General features: G+C 51.6%; 1 protein-coding gene across 8 annotated transcripts in view; it reads right to left on the bottom strand.

The window, feature by feature from the left end:
* Window positions 1-18,773, bottom strand: part of CFAP57 (cilia and flagella associated protein 57) — a 78,828-nt gene that overhangs the window by 25,756 nt on the left and 34,299 nt on the right. For 4 of the 8 annotated variants that reach the window (XM_042996843.1, XM_042996844.1, XM_042996842.1 and 1 more), the window contains exons 13-21: window positions 16,437-16,592; window positions 15,180-15,273; window positions 14,366-14,556; window positions 10,338-10,511; window positions 9,272-9,430; window positions 6,974-7,117; window positions 2,389-2,505; window positions 905-1,039; window positions 679-822 (exon numbers count right to left, since the gene is read on the bottom strand). In XM_042996843.1, the coding sequence (XP_042852777.1) occupies window positions 679-822; window positions 905-1,039; window positions 2,389-2,505; window positions 6,974-7,117; window positions 9,272-9,430; window positions 10,338-10,511; window positions 14,366-14,556; window positions 15,180-15,273; window positions 16,437-16,592 (1,314 nt within the window). Of the gene's footprint in view, window positions 1-678; window positions 823-904; window positions 1,040-2,388; window positions 2,506-3,094; window positions 3,243-6,408; window positions 6,608-6,973; window positions 7,118-9,271; window positions 9,431-10,337; window positions 10,512-14,365; window positions 14,557-15,179; window positions 15,274-16,436; window positions 16,593-18,773 lie in introns of those variants that run through there. The other 4 variants (XM_042996846.1, XM_042996845.1, XR_006221330.1 and 1 more) reach the window with 4 other exon arrangements.

Genomic DNA, 18,773 nt, shown 5'->3' with positions numbered 1-18,773 from the left:
CCTTATAAATGTGATTCTGATGTTCTCTTTTGATATTAAATCGCATTAATTGCCTCAGACGATACTGATACTCAAACAGAAATCTGGCAGAAGAATCCTGATCGGCAGTGCTGATCAGTGGAGGCGGCAGTAATGGGGTCAGGCTCTCCGGAGAGCCTGACGAAGGATCCCCGGGGAGGTGGGTGTAGACACAGTGAGGCCAACACGAGGGGTGGGTGTGGTTGGCTTCGGACCCAAGAGATAAGGGAAGGGACCTGAGGCCCAGAAAAGGTAGAAGAGGTGTGGAGATGGGTGTGTCTCGAAATACAAGCAGCAGAATAAAAAGCAGCAAAGGAAAATCAGGTGAAATAAGAGTTGGAAACTACAGAAAAGAGGAGAGAGTGACTCTGGAGAGCTGGATGGAGGGCCGGAGCGGGGCAAGGGGGGTGTGCAGGACACAAGAACACTTTGGATAAAGAGGGGCGGAAAAAAGGAACGGGTGCCTGGTGAAGTGGTCGGGGGGAAGGGTGATAGAAATGAACGGGTATTGGCGGGGCAGGGGTGGGCATGGAAACACCTAGAAAAAACATGGAGAGGCTCTTGGCCATGGTCACAGCCAGGTCAGGCTCCGGGAGGCCAGAGGAGAGGGCTCAAAGAGAAAGGTGTAGAGAAAGCTACATCTGGGGGACGCGCAGGTACCTGCATGATGCGGACATAATCGGTGCGGCGCAGCTCGTTCTCCTTGACCACCTTTTTCCTGAGAGTGGCCAGGTTTCTCTCCAGGTGCTCCCGCTGACGGGCGTACTCCTGCTGCAGGTCCGTGTTCAGCCCTGCGATCTCCACCTGATGGGCCAGCAGGGCTTCTTAAGGAGGGAGCGGGGACCCGGGAGAGAAGGGGAGTTGGGGAAAGGGAGGCAGAGCTCACCATGTCTGCCCGCTGCACGTACTTCTCAAAGAGAGCTCGGACCTTCTCCTTCAGGAGCCGGGGTTCCTGGATGTACGCTACGCAGTTGTGAAGGTCTGTCTTAAACCGTCTGACCAGCGCCTCCAGGTCCCGCTCCTGCAATCAGAAGGACTTAGTCTGGCACCACAGGGGCTCTGCAGGGAGCGGGCAAGGGCGCAGGCAGAGGCACATGGCAGCAGGAAGACAAAGGACACCTCATCTGGGACTCAACAGTTGACCGCCAGGGCCCGCAGTGGACACAGACACCTAGGGGGGTGTGTAGCCGAGAGGCAGACGTACTAAAACTCGGGGGCAGCTGCCTGGACAGCCTCATGTTTAAAAGGCCGCACGGCAACTCCTGGATTGCCTCTGGGTCCCTTTCAGGACCACACCTTAAAAGATGAAAGGCAGCGTGAGTGGTCACCCTATTCCTTCCTGAGCCAAGACGGATCGTATTGCTTCTCTCTAGTGGTCCTTGGGCCAGAGCTCCCATGTCCCCCTTCTTAGCTCACCCAGGGTTTATTCTTCCAGACAGTCAGGAGGGCTGCGGTGAGCGAGTAGTGGAAACATGACCAGATTGGGCAGATCGGTCCAGCTGCAAACTTGGGCCAGAGGCTCGTTCTCCCACCCTCCTCTCGCTGATACCCATCCTCCTCTACCCCTGACCTGGAGGGTCTCTCCTCCCTCTACGCTCCCACGGCCCTTTGTTCAGCTATCATAACCCTTCATCTTGCATTACAATTAATATGCACACACCGCAGATCCCCTAGCAACCTGTTCGGGTTGTAAAGGGCAGGACCTATGTCACATTGGTTGCTCTGTGGCTTCTACTGTTACCTAGCCCAGAGTCGGTGCTTCATGTGGGGAACGGAGAAAAATCCATCTGATTCCACAAACACGATGGGGTGCCCTGTGCTAGGGAGTGGCGGCGCAGCCATGTCCCAGCCCGGGACCAGAAGACCTAGTTCCTTCCCAGGGCTGACTCTCAGTATACCACTTAGCTATGGGCACCGGGCGACTTTTCTTAACCTCCTCATCTCTCTGGCCTTATCTACCTTATTTATTACCTAAAGAGACTGGACTAGACAATTTCCGAGGCCCTCCTTGCCTCAGCGTGTTTTTTGTTTGTTTCTTTCTTTCTTTTGGTAGTCAAAACCTTTTGCCACTGACTACAATGACCTCTCTGAGCATATTCCTTCCCCGGGCCAAACAAGCCAATGCTGCAAGCGTCCTTATGAAACCGGCCCCGCTCCCTTTGAGCACTTCACCCAAAGTCATCTTAGTCTCAGTCATGTAGATTTGCATGGGCCTGAAACCAGGCAGGGCTGTGAGCAAGTGAGGGGAGAGTTAAAATGGGAACGTATCTTAGCAATGGGCTGGCGCCGTCTCTCAGAAGCCAGCTGCCCCTTGCAGACAGGTGCCAGATCCTAAATCCAAGATCCGCCAGACTCTGAAAATCCTCACACCTTCTGTCTCTCTCTGTGCATCTCCTGATCAGTGGCTCTTAGTTTCTGCCACAGTTCCATGATGTTCAGCTCCAGCTGCGTGTTCTGCTTGTGGAAACGCTCCAATTCTGCTTCCATCTATGGAGAACAAGGGGATAAAGTCAAGAATAAGAAAGTAAGGGAATACAAACAATATTTGGGAACTGAAGCCTATCGGTGGGAATGTGTCCCCAGCTACCAGGACATTTCTAGCTCCCACCTATGTCGTCTGGAATGAAACCATTTTCCCAACTCCTGGCCACCCCGGTAGGCCCCCATCCCTTGGTGGGTGTATTAACCCAGATCATGTGTTTCTATAGCCAGCCTCAGAACTGCCCCCTCCGAGTTTCCGTTCCTTCGGCCACGCTGATGACCTTCTTTTCTTGATTCTCACGTACTGGGACCTGGAAACTGAGGCAGGGTTCTGCACAGAAGCACCTTCCTTGCCTACTTTATGAAACTCTGTGAGTGAATCTCAACGCTTTGGGGCCGCAAGCCATCAGAGTCGATCCCAAAGCACAACGTTTTAAGGGACCAGCAGGTAGGCGTCCCCAGCCTAAGGAACCTCCGTCTCATCACTCTGTTGAAAAGGTTGTAAAAGTACAGCTGAGGAGACTATCTCATCTTCAAAAGAGAAGGAAGAAGCCACCAATGAACTTCTGAAAGATTTTTATTGGTTGTTGCATTTGTATTAACCAAAGACGCATGAATGACAACTGGAGCTTCTGATTAGGACGAGAGCAGGTGGAGGTGAATTCTCAGTTGATCCGATTTCTGCCAAAAGCCAAGGGGGTGAGGTTTGCTTGACACACCATATCTGGTGGACACTAGTATTCCTGTTAATAGAGAGGGGCGCTATTTTGGGGGGATGGGACAGGTCACTGGGTTCTTTAGTGGCTGGATGGAGTAGCTCCTCTAACCTATCCCAGGCCCTTCGGTCAGATTTCAAGGTTCCCGACCATCTTTGGGGGTATCGGAAAGCCCCGATGCACCACATTCACGTTCTGGACACGAAGGCGCAGCTTGCAGGAGAATGTTATCAAACTTATTGGAAGAATCTGGATAGACAGAATAGCCCTTTGGCTCAGCGCCTGGCATGAAGTCAGCACTCAGTATTCATCTGAACGAGTGAATGCGCGGCCAGTGTAGAAGGCGAAGGGGAGCCACGGTGAGGGAGGAGAGGGGTGCTTGAAATAGCCTGCCTTCTGGAAGAGGAATGAAAAGGTAAACGTGCCACGCTGGTGCTACATCAAACCACCTTGTGCGGGATACAGGGAGTGTGGGGACGTGCGTGGCTAAAGAATGAATGTGTCCACTGGAGAGGGCTGGCGGCCACTACCGGCACGGGGATACAGAACTGATGAAGACAGAGCGTCCGTCTGCAAGAAGCCGTGAGGTCTAGAGGAATAAGAGGGAATATCCAGGTAGAAAGTACCCTCTGTGTGCAGAGGACGCGGGGAGGCAGTGCCCGGAAAAGGGATGTTCAGTCAAGTTCCACAAGACAAATCGGTACTAGAGGACAAAGTGGAGAAGGGGAGTTCCAGGCGGAGAGAGCAGGCCACGCACAGAGAGGCCCAGGGCCATGGGCAGCCGGGTGCCTCTCTGCCGGCTACAGGTGGTCCAGGGGGCTGCATGAGAGGGAGGGAGAGAGGGGCTGGAGAGGTCAGCTGAGCTGGATCATGCAGGACCCAGGGGCAGAGGCTCACATGGGGAGAAGTTGTGCCTTCATGCCGCCCAGAAGTTTGGCCATTATCCTGAAATCTCAGAGCCCTGGCAGGTTTTACCCAAGGGGTGGCATGGTTTGTCCTTAGAAGGCCTGATGCGGAGGTCCTACCGGAGACAGCACGACTGGAGCCGGACACACCAGTCAGGGGTGAGATGGGGCCCAGACCAAGGGAATGGTGGCAGAAAGAGAGCAAGGTGCTTCTCCAAGGTCATGTCTGAGTGCCTACAGCTGGCTGTGCCTCTTTTTCCATGGTCTCGAAGCCAGCAATGACAGATTAGGTTAGAAAGGAAGTAATACGGGCAAAGCCTCAAAAGCCACTGAGAACAAAAATAACGTATTTCACAGAAAAATTGTGAAATACGCTGAGTTTGAATAGCTGGCGGGGCAGCTAGGAAACTAGCCAGTATGTGGGAACAAGTATCCTTTTCCTGGTGGAAAAGCCCCATCTACTTTTCCATGTGTTCTCCTCACACTCAGTGACTCTCGGTGGGGGTGGGGGCAGGAAACAGGTATTCTACCCCCAGAGGATATTTGGCAACATCTGGAGACATTTCTGGTTGTTACAACGGGGGGGGGGGGGGGGGGGGGGGGGGAAGGGAGGGTTGCTACAGGCATCTAGTGGGCAGAGACCAGGGATGTTGCTAAATATCTTCTAGTGCAGGGACTCCCTGTGACAAAGAACTATCCGCCCCAAGATGTTAAAATGAGAAAACCTCGCACTGAATGAAAAAACAAGGGGGTGAAGTAAAACGATGAGGTTCTGAACACTCCCTAGGAAGCAGATAGTCCCATCGTACTGAAGAGAAGCTGGAAAAGTATATGTGCAGGGAGGTACCGAATCAAGGAAGTATTAGATTTTCATCCACGGAGGAGGGTTTACAGCTTCCTTCGTGGAGGAAAAAGAACTTCACACGAGATCCACAGCGGGTGGGCCAAATGGGCCTCTGACCTCCTGAAGGTCCAAGGTCAGAGGCCTCCAGGGGAGGAATCAGGTCCGGACTTCAGCCCTGGTGGTAACTGGCGTGGTGTAGGAGGGGCCCTGTTTGAATCACTCTCAAGGTGCAGGCGTATTCCCTGCTGAGGGTCAATGCCGTGGTCGGCCCAGTTACTGACGGGAAAGTGAATAATCCTTCAGGTGTGTTGGGGTGGATAGTAACTGACCCAACTGTAAATCCACTTGATAAATGAGGAGGGGGACCATGGGATGGTGATTTCCAGGGGCTGGCAGGACACTGACTTTCCAGGCAAGTGGGGCCTCTGCTCTTTTCTGGGCTGCCATTTTTGGGCCCTGAGGTCACTCAAGAATGGCAGGAGGCCCAGATGAGGCAGCTCTGTGGTTGGCTGGGAACATCCTGCTTTTCTCCAGAGGCCAGGAGAAAGTCACTGGCACAATGACAAACCATCTCTGGACACTCTAGCCCTGGACTGATCCTACCACCTGGCTTCTTTCCTGGGCCTCCTAGAGAAAAGGCTTTGCTTTTCTACACCAGAGCTCCTGGGTATCCAATTCTACTCGGGCCATCGATGCTCTCTGACACACTTTACTTGTATCCTTGCTCAGCACAATGAGCAAACGTGGATGGGGAGTGGGAGGCCATTTTGGATAGGGTAGCCTGGGAAGGCTTCCCTGAAGAGGTGACAAAGGAGCCTCCACATGGAAGATATGGAGAAGCCGCCAGTCATAATCTGAGCACTTCTGGGCAGAGGGAGCAGCACTGTAAAGGTCCAAGATGGGAAAAGCTTGGCGTAGCCTCAGAACTGTCAGAAAGCCTTTGGGCTGGCGCTGGGGGAGGGAGCCTGGAGACAAGATTGGAGAGGGGTAGCGGCTGAATCATGCAGGGCCCTGGTAGGGGGTGTGGATTTTATTCTAGGTGAGATGGGACACCACTAGGGGTTCGCTGTGGCCTCTGTGTGGAGAGATCAGACCGGAGGCTAGACTCAAGTCCAGATGAGGGATGACAGAGGCTTGCACCCAGGTGAGGCAGCAGAGAGGAAAGAGGGCTAGATTTGGGAGGTCTCTGGGAAGACCATCAGATAGGCACTGGCGATCATTGGATACAGCCATTGTGGGGGGGCGGGGCGGGAAGAATCAAGAAGACTCTACACTTGTACCTTAAGCACGTGGGTGGATTGTGGTAACTTACTGGGAAACAGGGAACAGAAGGGAGGGGAAGGCAGGAATTTGGTTTTCAATCAACCCTGGACGTCACAGCTGCAATCGGCTTAAGGAGATGCACTGTGAATGGGGTGGAGGGACCAACGGGGGCCACTTGTACCTCGATGGAATCTCAGGAGTCCTTGTCCAGTTGATCTTGCTTTTAATCTCTCCTCTCTACCTTCCTCCTGTCTGCTTCCCAGAACACATACTTAAGGCTGCCACTCTCCTGCTCAAGAGACTTTGCATGACTTCCTATTCCTCCTCAGATGGAGTCCAAACACTGCAGCTTTGCATACGCCCCCACCAACGTTTCCAGACTGAGAAAAAAAGGTTCATTTGGAGGAGGGTGCTTTCAGATGCGACGGGCTGGTGGCTGAGTACACACCGCCCCCTGGTGGCTGAAGGCCCAAGAGCCGCGGTTTCCCTCGGAGGGCCCGAGCACAACCTAAGGTCCGGCCACATGCCAAATCTTAAAGCATTCACTCCTGCACAACTGAGTCCCCGCTGGGCCTCTCCTGTGACATCCTCTACAGAGTGAAGGCCCGCATACCCTGGGACAGGCAGGGATTGGGAGGAGGGGTTTTTCTTATCCCCCCCCACCCCACCCCCTTGCTACCCCAGCCAGGAACCGTTGGGGAGGCGACACTAGTCCAGGAGGCCAGAGTGGTTCAGATGGTTCTCACCTCCTGAATCTGTTCCTTCATCACCTTGATCTCATCCTCTCGTGGTTCTATTTGCTTCTTCAGCTCCTTTATTTTGTAGTCGAGTACAAACTTGAATTTCTCCAGTTCTTGGTTTTTCTTTTTCAGATCATAGATGCGCTTCTCCTGTGGGCGAGATGAGAGAGAAGTAAGAGATGGCAGGAGGCTCCGGTATATGGAAACCCTTTAGGGAAAGGACATAAATCCTGTGACCTGACCGAGGAGGCCACAGGCTGCTCTCCCGGCTGGGGGCACAGAGGCTGGCTCCCCCACTAGTGCCGTAGCACTGACTCCTTGGCTTCTGTGCCGGGGCTCAGCATTCATTCACTCAAATATAGCTTGTAGGCGGCTGCATTTTCTAAAGCTGGCCTCAGCAGCATCTCCCATCCCACAGGCTCTCTGCAACGTGACCATATGCTTCTCCATCAGGAGGGAAGATCTAATTCCTTTCTCTTGCATCTGGCTGGACTTACGGTTTGCTTGTAACCCAAAGAATGCTGCTCAAGTGATGCTGTGTGGCTTCCGGTCTAGCTGAGAAAAGGCTAAGCAGCTTCTACCTGGTTTTCTTAGAACTTGTGCTGTGAGGGAGGCCATCTGCTACGGAGAAAGTTCCCCTACACTGAGAATCCCCGGCAGAGGAGCACAATGGCACTCTGGTTGACAGTACCCGTGGAGCCCAGCCTCCCAGCCACCCTGGGAAGTATGAATGAAGAAGCCATCTTGGATGATGATCTTCTACGCCCAGCTATTTGTGTCATCCCTGACTGAAGCCCAGCAAGGCCCCTGCCATCAGGGACAAAGATAGGCCATCTTGTTGTAGGCTGTCCAAATGCCAGGCCCACAGAACCCGAGAGAATAAAACAGTTGTTACTGTTTTTTTGTTTTTCCTAAGTAGGCTCCACATCCAGCACGGAGCCTGACGTGGGGCTCGAACTTGCAACCCTGAGATCAAGACCTAAGCTGAGATCAAGAGCAGATGCTTAACCGACTGAGCCACCCAGGCACCCCAAAGTTGTTGTTTTGTACCACTAAGTGGCCAGGGTCTTGTCTGTTGGCTTAAAGGGGATTCGGAATGTATCCAGGAGCCTAGAGTTGGCAAGCTATGTATGGCCTTTGGATCAAATTTGACCTGTTTTCATAAACTCATTCATGCATTGTGTATGGCTGATTTTACAACACAGTGGTAGAGCTGAGTAGTGCGACAGAAGCCATGCTGTGTGCAAAGACGAAATATTTACTACCTATGCCTTTATGGAAAAAACTTTGCTGTCCCTGCCACAGGCAATGGGGAGCTATGGCAGAGTTCTAAGGGGAAGAGTGACACAATTACAGGGTATGGTGGCAGGGAGCGGGGGTAGGAAGTGGGAAGGAAGTCCGTTAGACTGGTTAGGAGACTGTTGCAATTTTAGGTCAGGAGGCCTTAACCTCCTTATCAACACCCCCCTTTGAGAATCTGAAGAGAGCTTTGGACCCTCTCTACACAAACACCCAGGTACATACACAAACACTCACATGCAGAAATTTCATGTGTTTCCCCTTATCAGATCCCGAGGGGGCCCACTTCACAGGTGAGAAAACAAGGCTTAGAGAAATTGCCCAAGATCCTGTGGCAGATAAATGGCAAAGCCTGTGCTGGAACCCAATTAGCCAGGGCTAAAGCCCACCGTCTCAACCACTGGAGAATTCTGCCTACCTGAGGCAGGAATGGCAAGGAGAGAGGCAGAAGGGCACACATCCTGGATTTGCTTAGCAGAGGGCTACGAAATTTGGGTAAGCCTCACAAAATGTGATGTCTGTCTTCTAAGTGTTTTGTGAGAAAGGCATTCTGAAAAGTGATCCCAGCTTTCTGGGGAGCCTGGCAGTTGTAGGTCAACCGCAGGGAGTGTGCAACGTCTGTGGGGACGGTCACCCGAGGACACCTGGAGCCGTGGCGAGCAGGGGCCCCGCAGTCAGCCGACTTAGATTCTTATCCCAAGTCTGTCGCCTATCGACTGGATTACCTTGGGCAAGATACCAAACCACCTGGAGCTCAGTTTCCTGAGCTCTACAGGGGGTCCCTCATGGCCCCTGGGGTGGCCGGGAGAACTGAGTGTGGTGTGTTTACAGCAATCGGCCCAGCACCCAGCACCCAGTAGGCCCTTCACAGACCACTCATCCCCATCAGGTTAAATGAATGTGTTTCAAGCATTCAGGGACCCCCCTCTCTCCGGAGCTTGGTTCTCCTCCCCTGGGTCCATCCATCTGGGTGGTGGTTGAAGGAGGGCAGAGGTGAGCCTTCACCTTATCTTGAATCGTCTCATCTCTTTCCTGGATTTCCCGCTTGAGGCCCAGGATGTCCTTCTCCAGGGACTTAATGACCCCTTGCAGCTTCACCTGCTCCCTCTTCAGGCTCTCAATGTCATTGGTTCGCTCTTCAACCTCCTTCTGCAGGCTGCTGAACTGCAGACACAAATGGCAGCAACAGAGACCACCGAAGTCTTTGTGCTTCCCTCCCTGTCTCCCAAATGCCGGTGAACTTAAAGAGGTCCCCAACACATCACCGACCTGTGACCTGAAAACATGTCTAGTACCCAACATTTCTGGGATTTTAGGAGTGAAGTTTTGGAGATTTGGGACAGTTTGGGGATTTCCCTGGCAGCACGAGTGATGTAGCATTCTGTCTGATGAGATCCAGTCCCATCCCTTCCGTGAGGATGGGCTGTCGGGGTTCCTGAGCGGACCCAGAGTTTTCCAGGACCTTGCCAACCTTGAAAGGTTGGGATCCATGCCCCATTAAGGTCACAGATACTGTAACTGATGAGCCACCTTGGCCATGTCTAAGAAGGGAAGAAGACATTGTCCCTGGTTCCCTGGATTAAGTAGGGTGATTTCTAATAGGAAGGAATGTGAGTTTGCTTTGAACTTGGCTTCTCTAAGGCTGAACATTTTGGGGAAACTGTGGCAATTCCACAAGGATCTGTGAATTGAATCCCACTTCACCCCAACCACCAGTGACAATAAACATGTGTCTTGCCTTATAAACCAAGCATCCCACACCCCAGTCCTTCTCCTGCCCATAGCTCCCTGCACTGAGACCCTGATGACACCTCCGGCAGGGACTTGACCTTCATCTCCGTTTCTACCCGAGGTTTAACTCTGAAAACTGACTAAATCCTACTAGCCCATAAATGAAAGTCTGGGGTGTCCATCCAGTGTTGGGGCAAATGTCACTATTCCGGTGAAAAGGACAGAGAAGGGACAGTGCCACGGAGAAATGTTAAGGGTGCATCTGCCTGGCGGTGCAGAGAGATTGGTGATACAGCCCTCGCCTGCGCCCAGGCCTGTCGGGGAACCACACGTGCGATACCTTCTTCCTCATGATGCCGGTTTCTCCTTTGAGTCGCAGGTTTGATTCCTTTTCATCCCGAAGCTTTTTCTCGTACTTGGTTTTGATATCTTGGATTTCTCGGTCTTCATCTTCTTCGATCTGTTTCTTGGTCTCTTCGAACTCCCGCAGCTGCTGCCTGACGTCTTCCTGTGCCTAGTTCAGGGAAGGGGGAGAAAAGGCACTTGACCCTTTTGTGCTGAGAGGGCGCGGGGTGAGATGAGCATGTGGGGCCTATCATGGGGAGTGGGAGACAGAGTGCTATAACAGAAATGGGAACCAAGGCCCTGGGTCCCCTGACCTTCCACTCTCCTGTCTGTCCTCTGCCTTCCCTTCTCTTCCTACCAGATGTGGCTGCAGGCTCCCCTTCAGTGACCGCCCTCCCAACACCCCCAGACCTGTTCCATCTCTGGTCTTCTTTACAATGACACCCACGCTTCCTCTATCTTTCCTCCACTGAACCTGTGACAGTTGTAATTTTATATTTCGGAAGTACTTGATTGCTTTTTCCATTAGATGTAAATTCCTCGAGGGGCGCCTGGGTGGCTAGGTCGGTTAAGCGTCCGACTTCGGCTCAGGTCATGATCTCACGGTCCGTGAGTTCGAGCCCCACGTCGGGCTCTGTGCTGACCACTCAGAGCCTGGAGCCTATTTCAGACTCTGTGTCTCCCTCTCTCTCTGCCACTCCCCTGTTCATGCTCTGTCTCTCTCTGTCTCAAAAATAAATAAACGTTAAAAAAAAATTAAAAAAAAAAAAAAAGAAAAAAAAAGACGTAAATTCCTCGAGGAAAGAAACCTGGTCTATCGTGCCCACCACTGAGTTCCCAGAGTACAACCGGCACGGGCACACAGTTGGTACTCAATACCTGAATAAAAGAGTGAATGAAGCCTTAAAAAAATCTTTTTGAGAGAGAAAAAGCACGAGTGGGGGAGGAGGGAAGAGCAAGAGAGAGGGAGAAGGAGAATCTCAAGCAGGCTCCATGCTCAGCACAGAGCCTGACGTGGGGCTCGATCCCATGACCCTGGGATCATGACCTGAGCCAAAATCAAGAGTTGGCCGCTCAACCGACAGAGCCACCCAGGCGCCCCAAAAGAGTGAACCTTTAACTCTGCCCTCCTGCTCCTTAATCCAATCACCTGCACGTCCCCCATCACGTTGTGTTATATTGCAATTGCCTGTTGGACAGGCTCCTGGAAGCTCCTTGATGGCAGGGCCACATCTCTCTGCTCACCACCGGGAACACCCTGCACAGCAGCTGGCACGTCACTGGCGATGAATGAATGCAAGCCTGGAGCCCGGACGCTGGAAGAACCACCTCTGCCTGGTGGAGTCTGAGAAGTGACTCGGGTGTGACTCCTCTTTACTTACTGCCCCCAAGTGGTGCAAGTTACAGATCCTTTTTCTCTCACACTGACCCTGGCGTTCTCCCAAACTGCATGTACCATCCCTGGAGTGAGTGTTTCAGGGGTGAAGAGAGACAAGATGGTTTTCAAACTGGGTCCCCAAGAAAGGCTTCTCTCTTTCCCCACCACACGTCATCAGGCCCTTGCTGGACGGAAGCCTGGCAAGGTGTGCTCTGTCTGTGTCCCAGAGTCGCCCGGCAGCCACTGCTCTTGCTCTGGTAGATGTCGCTAAAAAGGAGAGTAGGCCAGCCAGGTTGGCGAGAAGGCATGCCAGGTGGAAGCTCCCTAGGGAAGCTCTGAGTTGAAATCTTTGACTCAGAAGAAGAAATGGTTGTGATCACTGCGTGGGTCCTGGGAGGAAGGCCAGTCTCTCTCCCCTCAGGGCAGATTCATTCCCTCTACCTCGGCCCCCAAGGCCAAGCTCAGATCAGTTTCCTGGAGGTCAACAAACATTTCTGGAGCATCTAGGATGTGCCAGGGGGGCCCTGGTTTGAAAATCAGTGATGGGTGAGCCATAGTCCTTGCCCTTGAGAAGTTCCCCTGGAGAAAGAGATATTAACACAGGACGCTACCATGTAGGCCGTAAGAGAAAGGGGTCTGAGGGCCCTGAGGACACAGAGGAAGGCTTGCTCAGGCCTGTGGGAGGGGACAGGGGTTAGCGAAGAACTCCTCCAGGAGTTGGCTCCTGTCCTGAGTCTCTGTAAGGGTGCGGACGAGCTGCCAGGTGAAGAGACATCCAGAGCAGAGGCTCAGAGGTTGTGTGGGAAACGTGGCCATCCCACGTCGTTGGGTGGGAAGAAGCCGGACGGGGCAGCAGGACACGGGGCTGGGGAGGTGGGCAGGGCCAAGGCGGGGGTGGCTGTGCCAGGAAACATCCCCACTGGCTGTTGGAGCTCAGCCTGCTCTGTCTGAGGCCCGTGCTGTCAGGAGACCTCCACCCTCCACCTCTCACCTTGCTTATCCCCCACTGCCTGCTCACTTCCCAGCTCACGGTGGACTTCTGGGTGCCACCTCACTCCTCCTTGCCGTAACTGGGGGTGGTTACAGAGGGTCCTATAATGTCCAGGGTTGCTTTGACCTTTACCTCGCCTCTACCTGAGCTACCCACTCTCAGGTCCATCCCCAGAATGGTGCCACCTCGGAAGCCTGAAAATCCAGGCCCTGCTCTCAGCACAGGTGACTTCTCTGTTGGCCCCCCCAGGTATGCAGGCCCAGCTCTCAGGCTCACCACGTCCCCTGGCCCTGTCTTGATTCCTCCACTATCTTCCAGGCTCTCGGTTCTTTACCCCTCTCTGGCCTGGACCGGATGGCTGTTCAGCAGACCACTTGTATTTCTCGGCGGCACAACTCGGTCACACCCCAGCTGTGAATCAGGGCTGCTCTGCGTCCCCCTCGCTCACACACCTGCTTGCCGAGCCTTGCTGGGGAAAAGCGCACGGCCTGGTGGATTAATGCTGCTGGGACTCACGTTTACAACCTCAGCTGGGCTCTCAGCTGCATACCTGCCAGACGTCTTCTCGGTCATTCCCTTCCAAATTCATTCCACACCTTCAGGACTCTCCCGCCCCCTCACCTACAGTACGCCATCTGCTGCAATTTCATGCAGAAAAGGCGGCCATCTGGCTCTTCTCGGTTTTCTCTTCATCTTGGGAAACTAGCTATTTTGGCAACCCAAACTGCTTGAACATTCCATGACTTTGCCTGCCTGCCCTTCCCTCCTGCATTTCCCCATCTCCTGTTAATTCTAACTCTTATTCTTCCTGGGTCTCATTAGCTCCGGCAAGCCTTCTCTGGCCTCTCAGGGAGGTCTGCATCCCCCAGCTATCCTGTGCAGCCCTCTCTTGAGTATCTGTGTGGCCGCCTCTCTCACATGACTGAAAACCAGGCCCCGGTTTTTCTCTTGGTCACCCAGCACTCAAGCTGAGTTCTAAACCAAGAAGAGACCATCTGTGTTTGTCAAATCAGTGAAGGAGGGATTTCATCTTGTAAGGCATAAGAAGTTGCTAAAGGGTTTCAGGCAACCACCTTCCCCATTGTTTAGGGCCCTCGTTCCTCTCCAGGTCCTACAGGCTTCTAAAAAGGTCTCTCTAGGGGAGCCTGGGTGGCACAGGCAGTTGGGCGTCTGACTTCGGCTCAGGTCATGATCTCATGGGTCTGTGAGGTCGAGCCCCGCATCAGGCTCTGTGCTGACAGCTCAGAGCATGGAGCCTGCTTTGGATTCTGTGTCTCCCTCTCTTTCTGCCCGCCCGCCCCCCACCCCCTCATGCTCAGTCTGTCTCTCTCTCCCTCTCAAAGTAAATAAATATTAAAAAATAAAAATGAAAAGGTCTCTCCAGTCCTTAAGGCTTGAAGGTACAGTTAGGCTAGGACAACAGATACGAACTTAGAATTTCAGTCCCTAACACGGAGCACCTCCCAGCTCACTGGGCCCGCTGGTCTAGGGGAAACAAACAGTGAAAGGCCTAACACAAGGCTGGATGCTAAAAGCAGGGAGTGGGAGGGAAAGGAGTTGAAGTGAGCTTTCCCACAGCTCTTTGGGCTGTTCACAGGCCAGGCCTGCAGAATGCACAGCAAAAGGGAGGTACAGCTCAGCTTCCGGTGAGTACCTCTTCCAGAAGGGTAGTTTTTTCCTGAAGTTTGGCCTCATAAAACTCCGTCAGCTCCTCCAGGGCCTGGCTCTTGGTCTCATCATTATCCCGAAGCTGTTTCTCATACTCCTCCTGCATCCTCTGGGATTTGAGCTGCAATTCCTGGTACTTCTCATATTCCAGAAGCAACTTTTGGTTGTTGCAACACTCTGGAGAGAAGCAAGGAAGGTTATTTCACATTGGACAGGAGCACCCACCTCAGGGCCACCCAGGAGCCTTTGGTGCCCTCCCACCCACCTACCAGTACCAGCTGAGCCTCAAATACCTGCCCAGCTCTTTCTCACCTGCCCTCACCCCATTAGCTGGTCAGGCAGCCAAACTCCCTCCCCTTGTTGGCTAGGCAGAAGGTTTCCAGGAAAGGGCTGAGGGGTGTTTTAGGGAACCAGGGCCAAGAAGAATGTCCTGAATATGCAAAACAGTTATCAGCACCTCTTCTTACAGAAGACGAGTGAAAACTGAGGCTAGGTGAGGTTTGGTGACTCCTTAGAATACCCAGAAAGTATGTGGTGAGTCTGGGACTCAAGGCAGTCTATCAGGCTCCAGACCTGCACTTTTCTGTAACTCCTACTGGCATGCAGTAATACATGTGTAATGAACAAGGAAATGCACAGGAGTAAAATCCACACTGAGGTCCAGGGGATAAACGCAGCCTGTTTACAGACAAAGTCAGATTACCTGGGACTTCTGTTCGGTCCCAACGGTGGTGGGGGAGGGGGGATACTCTCAGACTTTTGTCCCCACGCTACCACATGGCCTCTACCTCGGGACTCACCCAGGTCCTGCAGTTCCTGGCTCTGTTTGTCTAGGAGGTCGTCAATGCGTTCGCGATGGAACACATCCTGCTTTTCTTTTTCTGTTTTTAAAACCTAAAACACAGAGTCAGCTGTTCTCATTTCCACGCATCTGCTGAAATCACCCCAGGGCAACAACACATTTTATAAGTGACATCCTCCTTCACTTACAAACGTTTCTCAAGCCTGTCATTTTGCACCAGGCACTGTTCTGTGAGCCACAAGCAAGCTATCGCTTTTTATTTACATTATATTCTGCTCTGTAAGTTCTAGGCTTTATTTATATCCTTTCTACTAAATGGGTCTTGTCAATGATGAGTTCAGTCTTGGACATGTAGCAGATGGATTTTGAGGTGGAAAAAGTAAGGATTCATTTGAATTCTCTGTTGTCTGAACAGTGCCGTCAACTAAATCCTCGGATGTGTTAATGTGTCAGCTTCTAAGAAGTGTTTTCTTTAATCGAGCAGGAAAGCTCCTTGCAGGCAGAGGGGCGCTCCCAGGAATAACTTCGAGTTGAGCTTGTGGAGGGCACCACGTCAGTATTTGTTGACAAAGGAATAAAATAATAAAACTAACAGCCAGGGGCTTTTTTTTTCCTTTTAGCTAAACTCTCTGACCCATGGCGATAACATAAAAGAACAAATACCCTCTAAGCCAGGGGTTTTAGATGAAGGGCAAGACAGATTTGTGAACAAAGGGGGTTATTCTGGGAAGTCCTGTGGATCAAATCTGACTACAGGAGGGACCATTTAGACTAATTTTATTTAAACTACTGACAATCCAGAAATCAATATTCTGGTAGCTCTTCTTTTTCTACACTTTGCTTTTCTTGTTACCTTTTTCATTTTGTTTTTAAGTAAGTTTCTCTTGATCACAGAGATAATATATTCTCATTGTAGGTGATTTGCAAAACACAGAAAAGTAGAAAGAACAAAATTTAAATTACCCAGAATCTCAACTTCCTGAAGTAATCACATTGCGGGCTATTTTCTTATGAACTGTTCTATGTGTATTTATTTTACTTAATTAATACCATTCGCTACGGTTTTGTATTCTTCTTTGTTCCACTTCGCACTTTGCTGTAAGCATTTCTGATGTTAGCAACTATGCTTAAAAACCACACGGTATCATATAGTTCATTGTTTGGGCTTGGCTTGGGTAAGGGAGGGCAGTTCCATCTGGAGTAAATTGGCAATGTCTCATTATTTGTGGCTGTTGGCTCAGTCTCTCAGACAGACCTGGTTTTTCGTTTTCAAGGACTCCATTTCCTGCAGGAACTTATCTGTTAGCTCCTTAATCTTCTCAGAATAGTTCATATCCTTCAGTCGCAGCTGATACTCATTCTCCATTTTTAACTCTTCCACACGAGTCTTCAGCTCCAGCATGATCTGAGCCTTTGGGAGAAGGACATCAGAGTCAAGAACATTCATGGTGGGGGTGAAGGGGAATATTTAACCCGGGGCCTTGAGCTCTCTGAGATCTGCAGCTCTGCTCAGCCTCAGACTCATGTGTCTCAACTAGAACCTGTCATCTTTTCCCCACAAGACCCACGGGCTAAAAACGAGGAAACATATAACATATGGGCTTCCTCCTCTGCCCTCACAACATCCATTCAGTGAGCCCTACTGGGTGCTAGGCATGCCGCTAATAATTCTCTCATCTTCCAATACGTGTTAATGTCACCTGTTAAATGAGGTCTACTTGGGCCACACTAGTTAATCCTGCGACCCTTCCCTTCCTGTTCCCGGCACTCACGACCCTGCTCACTCTGCTCATTTTTTATTATTTTCTTAGATCTAGGCACTTTCTAATATAATTGACTTATGAATTTATTGTCCTTTGTCTTCTTTCTCATTAGAATTTAAGCTCCAAGGGGCGCCTGGGTGGCTCAGTTGGTTAAGCATCCAACTTCAGCTCAGGTCCTGATCTCACGGTTCGTGGATTCGAGCCCCACGTTGGGCTCTGTGTTGACAGTTCAGAGCCTGGAGCCAGTTCAGATTCTCTGCCTCCCTCTCTCTCTGCCCCTCTCCCCACTCCACTTGCTCTCTCCCCCTCTCCAAAAATAAATAAACATTTAAAAAAAGAATTTAAGCTCCGGGAAGGCTGAAATCTTTGTTGGCTTTGTATACTGATACATGCCTAGTACCCAGAAGAGTGCCTAACACATAGTAGGTACTTGAGAAACAGTGTTAACTGTGATTCCTGCCCCCATCGACTCTATCGTCTACCGAGGAAGCCAAATAAACACATCATTACAAATTGTGATGAGCGCCCAGAGCCAGGCAGCTTCCCAGGACTGTCAATCTGTCCCTCTCAATGTCTGTTATGCCTCTTCTGGCCTCACTAACATTAATTTAGGTCCTAACTCGTCCTGTCTTGCTTGTTCCTACATCTAGTGATTTCTTTCAATCTGTTGCATTCGCTGATGTCAAAGTTTTCTAAAAATACTGTGATGTACACACCCTTCATTTCCTGAAAAAGTTAATGTTAATGACAGAGATGGTGAGCACACAGGTGTTTTCCTCTCACTCATCCATGATCACCCTCCCCCCCCCCCCCATGCATCCCTGTCTCATCTTTTCTGGTCTATATCCCCCATAGCCATGGACAATTAGAGAATAATGAATGTGTGATGCTCATTTCTGCATTCCTGCCCAGAGGACAAGTGTGGCCCTGGCACATAGGAAGTACTGAGATGAGGGATGAACACAGGTTGCATGTGCAAAGTCAGGGATAAGAGTGAGGACGCCTGGTCAAAGCGCTGTGTGCGATGCGGTGCAGGTGGGAGGCAGAGGGAGAGGAGGCCGAGATGGGGTCAGACCATCAAGGTCGTTGCCGGCCATGATAAGAAATTAGGATTTTCTCCTAGCGGTCCTCTAAAGGCCCTTGTCCAACCTGATTGAGCTCACTCTGGTCTCAGAAAGACCTCTCTGATGGCAGTGTGTAGCCCAGGCTAGATTCAAGCACTAAGACAGAGGGATTGGTGGGGAGGGGGTACCGCATAGTACAGGCAGGGGATGGGCAGGATGGTGGAATGGAGAGATTCAAGAGACAGATTTGAGGGAACACGGTGCCTGGCGGGGTGTGGGGTGAAGGGGACGCGGCCACGGATGAAGATGGTCTCCTTGGTAGGATGCTCCCTACGAGTGGCACTTGGCCTCTCCTGATTCACTGCCTTCTCCTGGGTGCCTAGCACAGGGCCAGCAACATAGCATTGAGTGAATGTTTATCAGATGAGTGGGTCACCCCGGGGTCTGCCTCGGACTATGGAATACATTTAGTGATGGCGACGCTGGTTTCTGACACATTGTGTCTGGGCCACATGCTCATCATCCTTCCTCAATCCGTGCACCTGGCCGCAGACGAGGCTCTCCTGAGCTTATTCCCTAACTTATATCTATCAGTGGGTCCTTAGGAACAATTTCCAAAGTCTGAAACACTTTGGAAACACTTTGGGTGTAAAAAGACCCTCCAGCTCCGCACACCCTCTCATCTCTGGCCCCACCTAGCATCTTCCCCGGAGCACCTGTCTCATCCTTCTGCACACTCACCCCTTGGTGTGGAAGAACCTTTCC

Source organism: Panthera tigris, chromosome C1, assembly GCF_018350195.1.
Source record: "Panthera tigris isolate Pti1 chromosome C1, P.tigris_Pti1_mat1.1, whole genome shotgun sequence".
Classification (NCBI taxonomy): Eukaryota; Metazoa; Chordata; class Mammalia; order Carnivora; family Felidae; genus Panthera; species Panthera tigris.
Note: the sequence above shows the minus strand (reverse complement) of the source record. Positions and strands in the feature narration are given on the sequence as shown.